The sequence below is a fragment of the Glycine max genome, chromosome 5, assembly GCF_000004515.6.
Source record: "Glycine max cultivar Williams 82 chromosome 5, Glycine_max_v4.0, whole genome shotgun sequence".
NCBI lineage: Eukaryota > Viridiplantae > Streptophyta > Magnoliopsida > Fabales > Fabaceae > Glycine > Glycine max.
In genome coordinates this window covers 7,355,427-7,368,033 of record NC_038241.2, presented here as the reverse complement: position 1 = coordinate 7,368,033, position 12,607 = coordinate 7,355,427, and the positions used below count along the sequence as shown (strand labels likewise).

Here is a 12,607-nt window from a genome sequence, read left to right as displayed (position 1 = left end):
GTATTTTGGAACCCCTTCCAAACATCAGATTGCAAGAGATCATCCCGATGTTTGAACATAGCTTTTAGGATCCAAGAGCATTGGATATCAGGACAGCTTTTAAATAGTTGCTAAACTATTTTTGTCAAATAATAATAACAATAATAATAAATCGTGTGCATTTTTGTAAGTTTTATTTGATTCATACAATGTACGACAAAAAGTATTTAATAATATATTTTAATAAATGAAATGAAAATTAGATGTGGACATATTCAAATTCAATAACTTTTCATGAAGGCCGAAAGTTTTTTTAGAAAAATAAAATGAAATACTGCATCACAGACAAAAGGTTCAATTGTTATGATGAAAAATAAATAAAATATAAATAATAAAACGGGTTTGAGACAGTGAGGGGTTAAATCAAAGGTTATATAATGATTTAATGGCCCAAACAATGATTCAATAAACCAATCCAGGAGAATTCTATTAGTTACTAGTTAGTACAAAGTTTTGGTGAAAGTCCTAACTTTAAAAATGGTCTCTTGGATATATATCCCTCTCTTATCTCAATTGTGAACCAATTCTATATCAGAGAGAAATTAATAGCAGTAATCTCAAATTCTTATTTACACAAATTACACACAATGACCACAAACACAATTGTTACTCAGCAACCTCAACATTCAAGACTCGAGAAATACAAAAGATGGTTGCGAGTGTCCCTTTATACAATCCTTCTTCTTGCAGGCCAATGTTCAGGCACTCTCTTGGTAAGGTTTTACTTTGTCAAAGGTGGTAAAAGCATATGGATTCAAACATCTGTTCAGTCAGCTGGATTCCCTATACTAATTCCACTCCTATTTCACTCTAAAAAACATGACAAAACAAATGTGCCCAATAATGATACCTCCAAAACCAAACCAAAACTTCCCATCACATTTTTCTTGTACCTAGTTTTCGGCTTAATGATAGCAGCTATGGACCTTACGTATGCATGTGCACTTTTATATCTTCCTCTTTCCACTTTTGCACTAGTATGTGCATCCCAATTAATCTTCAATGCAGTGCTCACTTTCTTCATCAATTCCCAAAAGTTCACTGCATTGATCTTAAACTCTATAATCGTCCTTACCATATCAGTTACCCTGATTGCACTCAATACTGAATCTGAGGAAACAAAGAACCTTTCCAAACAGAAGCAAATAATTGGGTTCTTCTGTGCCCTAGGTGCATCTGCCATATTTGCATTGCATCACTCTCTTATGCAATTTTATTTTGAGAAAATTATAAAGACTGAAACTTTTTCTACTGTATTAAGCATGATTTTTTACCCAATGATCGTGGGTACAATTGGTGGCCTTGTGGGATTGCTTGTAAGTGGAGATTGGAGAACTATGGGAATGGAGATGAAGGAATTCGAAAACGGTAGTGTGTCATATGTAATGACTCTGGTTTGTACTTCTGTGACATGGCAGATAGGTTGTGTTGGTATGTTGGGGTTGATTTTTGAGGTATCTTCATTATTCTCAGTTGTAATAAGTAATCTGGAATTGACCATAGCTCCTATCCTTGCTGTTATGGTCTTTCATGACAAGATTTATGGGGTTAAGGTTATAGCCTTCTTGTTAGCTATGTGGGGATTTCTGTCTTATATTTATCAACATTATCTAGATGATCAAAAGGCCAAGGAAGATAAAAGTGATTGCCTTGAGATTTTAAAAGGAAATGGAGAAATTTGAAGATGGAATTTATAATAATGGACCTCTAATTTAGATATTGAGCTTATAGTAGAGTTTAGGGTCTTTGGTCATGTTGCTGTTGAAGCGTATGCAATGTATATTAGTTGCTAGAATTGGTATCCCAAGCATAACTTGGTTTTTGTTTATGTTGCAGAGGTGAAGTTTATATTTACAGAATAAAGGCCTCTGTAATTCTATTTTTTATTTATCTTAACTATAATATACTAACATAAAAGCTTTTTTATACGTACTGATATTTAATCCCACACAATATATATATATATATATATATATATATATATATATATATATATATATATAATACTTTGTTTACATTTATAATTGATAGATAAATATAAAAATATTTAGAATGAAAGTATATAAAAGATAACTAGTATTTCTTGGTTTCATATATAATTATAAAAAATTATATCGCTACTATTTTATTATTATGTGCATTACACAAAATAAATATTTATATTTTGATATACTGTTGTTTTAATTATAGATAATTTCTTTTTTAAAATATTTAAAATTTCAAGTTAAAATTAAAACTGTTAAATATGACATATTAAAAGAGATATATTGTTCGGCCAACTCGAAACCTTACTTAAAAAGAATGAGTTTAATATCGCTCAAACTAATAACTTATTTATTGATAATTGTTCAATTGATATTAAAAATATAAAATAATATATCAGATACATATTAAAAACATATTTGAATTTCAAACATTTTATATATATGTTTTTCATGGGGCTTTCTGTCCTATATGTATCAACATTATCTAGAGGACAAAAAGGCCAAGCAAGATAAAAGTGATGACGGCCTTGAGGTTTCAAAGGGAGAGCTATAAATTCGATGATCGAATTAATGGACCACAAGTAAAGTTACACAGGAATATCTATATTAGGAATTGAGTTTAGACTAGAGGTTGGATAGTTAAAGGACTCTAACTCTATTGGGTAAGTATGAATGTGAGTTTTGAATAGATAATTATTATAAATTCCTGATATCAATTTTTTATTACTTTAGATAAAAAAAATTAGAGGTTGAACAAGGGTGTGTTGCTCTTGGAATTCATGCAACGAATATTTCTTAGTATTCAACCACCATAATATAGTTTTTGTTCTTTGTTGTAAAGCGTAAAGTTTAAATTGAAAGAATAAAGCCTTCTGTAATTTGAAAAAATATATTTTTTATTTTGAATTTAATTAGAATATATTGACATGAAAGCTTTTATATTGTTATTTAATTACATAAAATTATATATGATAAGTTTGTTAATTTTTATAATAGTTATTTTAAAAGTTTAGACTTTTAATTGATCAATAATGTAAAAAAAATAATAATACTGAATTTGAATGATAATTAAACTCTAACTTGTTTTTGGTTTATATAATTTTAAATATATTATCTTATTTTATTTTGTTTTGATTTCAAAACTTAAATAAAAAAACTATAGAAAAAATATGTTTTTAGTGATTCCTGTGCAAGTTTTGAAATAAGAAACTAAATAAAAATCAGGTTTAATTGTAGATTTTACCATTCAATTATCATTATTTCTCAAAATTTACCGTCCAAGCTTTTTTCCCCACATTTTACAATCATATTTTTTAATTTTTACATATTTTCCCATCATGTTACTAACAAAATACTGATGATGTTCTTTAGAGTCATATCAACACTTCATTACACATTTGACATATAGGTAAAATGCACTAATAAAATTTAAATGATAAATGTGTAATTAAGTCTAAAAAATTAAGTCACATGTTTTGTAATTATCCTTGTCTAGTTTTAAATTTGATAATAAATATTTAGTTACCAACATTTTATTGTTCATCGGTTAAATCAAATATGTAGCTAAAAAATTGCAGTAATAAAAAATTATGAAGACATATATTTTGAAAATTTTATTTTATCTACACAATGGACGCTAAAGAAACTAAAAAAGTATACGTATATGAATATTTAATAAAAAAAAATTAAAAATATATATCTACAGATTCAAATTCAACAACTTTTCAAGAAGGCCAAGCGTGTTTTGTTCTTTGATAAAAAGATGTGAAATACTGCATCGGAACGAAGAGTCGATGGCTATGGTGAAAAATAATATAAAAAACCGGGTGAAAGAGTAAAAGGTTAAATCAAAGATTATGTAACGATTTAATGGCTCAAACAATGATTGAATAAACCAATTCAGGCAAATTCTATTGGTTAGTACAGAGGATTGGTGAAAATCTAAAGTTAAAGATTGTCTCCTCCACCCCGCAACTCTTCTCAGTTGTACACCAATATTTTTATAAGAAAATATTTGATAAACACTAAATGTGTTATTTAATATCTAGACAAGTTAAAAAAGAAAAAGAATATAAAATTCGTATTATTATTTATGATAGAAAGAGATTTATGATGTAATTGAGAAAGATTCATAAAGAAAAACAATAGATATTGATGAGATCTTTAAAATAAAGATTGATTTATGCATTATTATTTTTTTATTTCAGAAAGAAATTAATAAAAATTCTTATTTGTAATCCTCAGGAGATTACAAAGTGCACAACTTGCACACAATGTCCACAAACATAACTCTTACTCAGCAGCCTCAACATTCAAGGCCCGAGAAATACAAAAGGTGGTTGTGTGTCCCTTTATACTATCCTTCTTTTTGCAGGCCAATGTTTAGCCACTCCTCTGGGAAGCTTTTTCTTTGACAAAGATGGTAAAAGCAAATGGATTGCAGCATCTGTTCACCCAGCTGGATTTCCTACACGAATTCCACTGCTATTTAATTTGACTCTCCAAAACATGCAAAATCAACAAATAAGTTCACAAATGATATTCCTCCAAAACCAAACCAAAACATTTCATCATAGTTTCCTTGTACCTAGCTTTTGGCTTAACGATTATAGTGATGGATTTAGTGTATGTCTATGGACTTTCATGTCTTCCTCTTTCCACTTTTGCTCTAGTATGTGCATCCCAATTAGGCTTCAATGCAGAATTCACTTTCTTCCTCAATTCCCAAAAGTTCACTGCATCGATATTAAACTCCATATATAGTTGTGCTTACCAGGTCAGTTACCCTTATTGCACTCAATACTGAATCTGAGGACACAACACACCTTCCCAAAGAAAATTATTCATTTATTCTATATGTATGTACTTGTTAATTATCCATTTTTATATTGAATTTTACATATCGTATCTACAAGTATGCTTTTTTTTTTTTACATCCCTAATAAGAATTAATTTCTTCCATCTGAAGACCAGATAATTAATATAGATCATTTAAATGTATTGTTAGAAATATTACAAATTTAATTTTTATAGGAAGATTTAATATTTTAGAAAAGTATTTCATATATACTTTACAAAATTATATGCTAAATTATTTGTCTAAACTTAAGAATTTAAAATTAAATCTTACAAGCAAATTTTAAATTATTAAGTTTGGACAACCTAATCCAAACAAAATCACCAGAAAAAAGAATAATATTATATCTTCCTAAAAAATTTCTTACTATTGTAAAATAAAAGCAAAAGCTTGATAACTTAAAAGCAAGAAAGATAGAGAAATAATAAAATAGAGAGAGCAAGAGAATATGAATCATAAAATAATAATATATATGATTTAGTGTACGCACTAATACAAAAGTTATCTTCCACGAGAAGACCGTTGTTATTATAATCACGGTGGCATTTTCTTAATTAATTGAAAATGTTCAAGGACGGTTTTCGTAAGACCACTCTCTCTTTGCAGCTCTCTCCTCAGAAGACTATAAAATGCACACAATGTCCACAAACATATCTGTTACTCAACAACCTCAATGCCAGACACTAAAAAACTACAAACGGTGGTTGCGTGTCTCTTTATACCATCTTTCTTCTGGCAGGCCAATATACGGCCACTGTTTTGGGTAGATTTTACTTTGACAAAGGTTGTAGAAGCAAATGGGTTGCAGCATTTGTTCAATCAGCTGGATTCTCTATACTACTCCCTCTCCTATTTTACTTCCCAACACATGTCAAATTAACAAATGATCCCAACAATGATTCCTCCAAAACCAAATCAAAACCTTCTACCTTATTTCCCTTGTATCTAGCTTTTGGCTTATGTTGACAGCGTTGGACTTTATGTATGCCTATGGACTTTTATATCTTCCTCTTTCCACTTTTGCTATGTGCATCCCAATTAGCCTTCAATGTAGTATTCACTTTCTTCCTCAATTCTCAAAAGTTCACTGCATTGATATGTAGTCCTTCTTACTATATCAGTTTTCGTGCTTTCAATCAATGCTAAATCTGAGGACTCAGAGGATCTTCAACTTCCCAAAGAAAAGCAAATAATTGGGTTCTTCTCCGCCCTTGCTGCATCTGCCACATTTTCTTTACACCATTCTCTTGTGCAGCTTTGTTCTGACAAAGATATAAAGAGAGAAACCTTTTCTACTTTGTTGGGCATGCTAGTGTACCCAATGATCATTGTCTCCTGTGGTGGCATTGTGGGATTGTTTGCAAGTGGAGACGGGAGAACTTTAGGAATGGAGATGAAGGAATTTGAAAATGGTAGGGTGTCATATGTAATCACCCTGCTTTGGAATGTTGTGAGATGGCAATTAGCCGACATTGGTATGTTGGGGTTGATTTTTTAGGTATCTTTTTTATTCTCGGTGTTAGGAATTTTATAATTTTCAATTAATTAATTAATGTGGACTACATTTTATATTATAATATTTATATTAGTTATTTATATTTTTTATGCGCTTAATATAAGCGATCTAATTTGGTGAACCTATTAGACTATCAACAGAAAATTGATATGAGCTTAATGAACGGAAATCAGTTTAATCCATTAGGAGATAATGAGAACCTTAATAGGTTTAAAACCTGAGGTATGATTATAGTCCCTAATATACCAAATCAAAAAACCGTTTCTCCTCTCCTCATTTGAAGAGAAAACGACAATCTTATAAGGAATAAGGTGATTTGGTTGAAGAATGTCATTAAATCAATTGTTCATGATTGTTCTCCAGATTTCATTGCGCTTATTTGATCAATCACTATGGATCCAGATATTCTTAAAATTCTTTTTGATAATCTAACATAATGTATTCTTGATGATTATTGATATTTTATAAGAATCCCCTAAGATTCTAGCACTAAGTTGTAATAGGTAACATGGAATTGACCATAGCTCCTATCCTTGGCATCATAGTCTTTCATGACAAGTTCAATTGGGTGAAGGCTATAGCCTTCTTCTTAGCTCTATGAGGCTTTTTGTCCTATATGTATCAACATTATCTAGATGACCAAAAAGCCAAGGAACTTGAGTTTTCAAAGGGAGAGGTAGAAATTTGATTACGCAATTAATGAACCACAAATAAAGTTATGTGGAAAATCTATATTTAGGAATTGATTGAGTTTGGATCAGAGCTTGGACAAGGGCATGATGCTGTTGAAATTTATACCATGTATATTTTTCATGCTATTCCATAATAACCTACTTTTCCTTTTTATTTTTCTTTGTTGAAAATGGTGAAGTTTAGATTGAATTATCGAAAGAATAAGGGCCTTTAAAATTTTTAGGTAAAAGGCCCGTATAATTTGAAAAAACAATTATTGTTTTGAATTTAATTTAAATGGATAAATAAATTTTTATTTTTTATACTTTTAATCAAATGTGGTAAGGGTTCTTATACTTCCATATCAAAGAATTTGGTTCTCAAACCTTAAAATATAAGCTTTATTGCACTTTTGGTCTTTTAGATATCACAATTGTGTAATTTTTAGTCTTCTAAGCTTCAATTGTGCCAATTAGATCCTTGAGGTATCACAAGTTTGCAATTTTAGTCCCTTTGTCAATTGGAATATGTTGACATGACATTGATTGATGGCAAGCCTAAGAGACTAAAATCGTAATATTTGTGATGCCAGGGAGATACAATTGGCCTAATTGGAGCTCAGAGACTAAAATCGAATATTTACAATAAGTGGATGACTCAATTGACAAAATTGAAATCTGAGAGACTAAAATTGCACAATGGAAATACCTAAAAGACCAAAATTGCAATTAAAACCTAAAAGCTATGTGGACTAGTCTAACCTCTCTAAGAATTCATTATGATTTTTAAAGTTAAGATGGACTAAATGTTTATGTTTTTTTTTATATAGTTTGAAGACCAAATTCATCAATGTCAAAATAATGGGGCCATAACCATGTCTAACAAAAAATATAGAGACTAAAAATACATTTATTCCAAACTTAAGTATATTGGTAATACTTATAAACACTACTACATATATTGTAATTTACGACACAATAATTACGACGGTTATTGAGAAAACGTCGTTGAAGGATACGCAATGACAGTATTGTAATTTTAATGACTACATACAACGACGATTATTGAATAACCGTCTTAGAAAGTGAGTTTAAATTTTATAAATGTTTACAACGATAGGTTGAGAAAGATCATCATAGTTGTATGAATTTACAAAGACGGGCTTAACCTTTTAACCATCTTTGAATAATCTACTTTTTAATTATTATTTCCTGCAAATATTTGTTGCAGCAGACAAGCATCCAGCGCAACATCCACCACGTCCGCAAAAATCACACACCGCAATCCTAGGGTTGCAGTGACGATGCTCCCCTACGCTTCCATCCCAGAGGCCGCGGCGGCGCTAGGCCGCAACCTCACCTTCGCGGAGACCCTCTGGTTCAACTACTCCGCCGCCAAGTCCAATTACTTCCTCTACTGCCACAACATTTTGTTCCTCTTCCTCTTCCTCGTCTTTTCCCTTGTCCCCCTCCCCCTCGTCTTCCTCGAATTCAAGCGCTTCTCCTTCGTCTCTTCCCACAAGATCCAACCAAAAGTCCACTTGTCCCTCACCGAAACCTTCAAGTGCTACAAAGACATCATGCACATGTTCTTCCTCGTCGTCGGCCCCTTCCAACTCATCTCTTACCCTTCCATCCAAGTACGTTCCCCTCACCGTCACCATCACCGTGCTCATCGAGGGAAGAGATTTATTTATTGATTTATTAATCACTATCTTTTTTCTCGTAGAGGATTACACCAATTACTGGATCCATAGGTTTCTGCACAACGATTGGGGGTACGAGAAGATTCACCGCGTCCACCATGAGTACCATGCACCCATTGGATTCGTCGCGCCCTATGCTCACTGGGTTGAGATCTTGATCCTCGGGATTCCCTCCTTTCTTGGACCTGCCATGGTTCCTGGCCACATGATCACCTTTTGGCTCTGGAAAGCCTTGCGCCAGATTGAAGCCATTAACACACACAGCGGGTAACTAAAATATACTTTCGATCTCTAATAGTGCCTTCCTTGTTTTATTTTTCTTTGATTGTGAACCCCCCATGGGTCCTAGCATTAAATTATGTCCCTAAAACACGCATTTAAAATTGCACTTCCAACAGTTATACAGTAACTATCTAGATGTGTGCTAATTTGACTGCCCTGAATACTGTTTCCATCTTCCTGCTTTGCACATGGACACTCTGTTCTGTTTTGTTCTCCTTTGTTTCTTCCGTTTAGACGAGAAAGCGGGGTGTGATTTTTGCTACCCTTCCTCATGAAATACTGGACATGACAAACAAATTCATGACAGATCCAGTAAGGATCCTTGTAAAACGTGATGAATTGACATTGGAGGTAAGCAAATGTTTTCATATTCTTATTGATGTTTGATTTTTAAATGGATATGCAATTTTAATATTCTTATTGATGTTTGATATTTAAATTGATATTGATGCAATTGTCTCACCCCACAATGACATGGCATCAAACAATTTTTTGTTGCCGTTGAAAGGGAGGAATGGAAGTTTGATACCCTCTTTGATCTTTATGATACCCTCACTATCACTCAAGCTGTTATATTCTGTAACACTAAGCGAAAGGTAAACGAAAACTATCAAATATTCCTAGGATAGATTTTATACTATCTGTCTATGTTTGCTCATTATGATCATTTCTGTCACGTTAATATTTATATCCTCTTGGTACAGGTGGACTGGTTAACTGAAAAAATGCGTAACAATAATTTCACTGTCTCATCAATGCATGGTGACATGCCTCAGAAAGAAAGAGATGCTATTATGGGAGAATTTCATGCTGGAACAACCCGTGTACTAATAACAACTGATGTTTGGGCCCGTGCTCTTGATGTACAGCAGGCAAGTTTGTGGTTCCTGTCTTTCTTTGGGTCTTTTACTTTCCTATTTTTTTTTTTTTTTTTTACAGTAAGATGAATTCATATCATTAATGTCGCATACAATTTTTAGAGTATGTGATAATAAGTCATGACTCAAAACTCTATTCTTTGTTGCTTATAATGGCAATTTGTTTATTGGTCTGAAGAAACACAATCGAATGGAATTTTTTGATAACTGAGTATCTATTAAAATTTATTGAGAAATTCTTTTCTTAATTCCTATTGAATTGTACATGGAGGAATTAATTGCTGATATTGATCATTCATATGCTTTTGTTATCAGGTTTCTCTAGTTATCAATTATGACCTTCCAAATAATCGTGAGCTTTACTACATTCATCGAATTGGCCATTCTGGACGTTTTGGAAGAAAGGTATTATGATTGTCTGAACAAGTTCAATTTATGTTTATTAAATTGAGTAGTCACTTAGTCTAATTTTCATATGGGAAACTGTCTTGCACTTTAGGACAATTCTTAGAGAACCTCAGCTTTAATTCATCACCATCATTATCTAGTACGCATATCAATAGGACTTCAACCAAAAATGAAAACGTATACAATTAATAAATGAAGTGCAAAGTGATTTCTAAATCCATAATTAATGTTCAAGAAAAATATGAAACTATTAATTCAACCTATTTTATAAAGTCAAACCCCCTAGTAATAGATACCTAATCCTAAGAAAATCTAATAGTGTTCCTATTTATAAGATTTAAATTTAAAATAATATTTATGTCTTTTTTATAAAACACAATATATAATGCTCCTTACATTAATTATTTTTATACTAAAAATATATCTTATTAAAAAAGAAAAAAAATGTATTAATAAATCATTAGAAGAAAAAGTGCTAATAACAAAGATATTTTAAGTAAAAATTTATAAATTAAGATTAATTTATAATTTTCAACTAAATAATCACTTAATATTCATAAATTAAATAATTGAGTCTAGTAAATTTAAAACAGAAACCATTTGTTATGTATGAACACAATTGTTGCTTATGAATGGAAATATTTTTGGTTTTTAAAAAATTAAGCAAATTCCATTCAAAATTGTTGCTTATGATTTTTTACTGAGCTTAATTTGTTTTTAATTGGATTACATATATGAACGATATTTTGTTAAATTTCGTTACTAAATCGCAACAAAATATAATGACAAAAAGTTTACGGCTTACAAATTTCACCGCTAGTTATTTTATAGCATGAATTTCAAAATATTAGAGACAGAGGAATTATTTTTAATTGGATCACTTACGTATATATGCACGATATTTTGTTGAAATTTATAAAATGTTTTTTTTAGAATATACACGCCCCGGGCCCAGCGAGAGAAAGTATATATCAGTCTTAATAAATGTCATGATATATCCGGAACAAAGTCGATTTCACATGCGGCATAGCATATTTTTCAATTGAAATTGATAACATGTGTTTGTATGTTGCTATCTGTTATGGCCGAATTTCTAAACTACAATTCCTAGAGTTCGAGAGCTAGGACTCTCCGAAAGCAATAGAGGAGAAGATAAGTTTTATTTATTCTGCCCTTTTCATTACATAGTGATAGTTTTATAGAGTTTTGTGAATTGATACTAACAGAATTATCAATTCTGATAATAGGGCCTAACAGAAAAGTTTAAAAAAGATTCAAGAAGATTCTATCATAACGGAATTGCAAAGCTAGCAGACAAGATAATTCTATAATGGGCTAGTCCTTGCACCACATCAGCTTTCTTTTTTAGCCAACAAAGTCTTTAAGGTATTGTGGTTTGGTCATTCTTCTCTTCTGCCTTTGGTTCATCTCTGCTGATAACTGCTCTGTTTGTGTTTCTGTCGATAACAATTGTGTAGTTTCTTTGCCTTTCATAACACTATCTCTTTTCCTTGTCTCTTTTAAGACGGTCTCAGTTAAAAATCGTCTTAAAATATGTCATTTCTAAAACGGTAATTGTTAGCAAATAATTGTTTTAGAAAGTTTGACTTTTCTATTATGATTGTTTTATAATCGTCGTTAAAGATATTAACTTTCGACGACACTAGATATAAAAACGGTTTATAACTGTCGTTGAATGTTTTTATTAACTGTCGTTAAATGCCTCTTTTGCAGTAGTGAAATATTATCGCCCAATTACACATTATGGTAATGTCTGATAAGATATTGTAACTAACTTCAAACCTTTTTTGCTAATTAAAATGTTTGTTTCATTGTAAGGTAAACAAGTTTTTTTTAGTAACTTCTAGTATTTTTTTGAAAAGTTAAAATAGCATTTTTTTAAGATATTAGTTTCTAGCTTCTTATTTTTTATTTCCTTGTTGTCCTTGAATGTTTATTCGATTTCTTTTTTATCTTTTTCTATTTAAGGTAAGATTTTTTTTCTCTTCTATCACTCATATAGTGTAGGATTTGATTATTTTTTAATCTTTTTTTATATAAAATGAGTTTTTTCATATTACCTTTTTATTATATAAGATATATTCATAATGATATATAATAAGTTTTTTAATATTTTCATATTACATTATTTATTGTAAATATTCATTATACTATTCACAATATTTATTTTATTATTCCAACTTATACATCAAGATATTAAATTAATTGTAATATTAAATTATTTATTTTAACCATTACTCTATT

The 12,607-nt window shown here is 30.7% G+C and overlaps 1 protein-coding gene and 1 pseudogene across 1 annotated transcript; both read left to right on the top strand.

The window, feature by feature from the left end:
* Positions 1 to 428: 428 nt before the first annotated feature.
* Positions 429 to 1,923, top strand: LOC100803486 (probable purine permease 10). Its single transcript, XM_003525551.4, has one exon. It carries the CDS (start codon positions 627 to 629, stop codon positions 1,719 to 1,721), a length of 1,095 nt encoding a protein of 364 aa, XP_003525599.1. The 5' UTR covers positions 429 to 626; the 3' UTR covers positions 1,722 to 1,923.
* A 2,739-nt stretch (positions 1,924 to 4,662) lies between these two features.
* LOC106798714 (methylsterol monooxygenase 1-1-like) lies at positions 4,663 to 9,843 on the top strand (annotated as a pseudogene).
* The last annotated feature ends 2,764 nt before the right edge of the window (positions 9,844 to 12,607 follow it).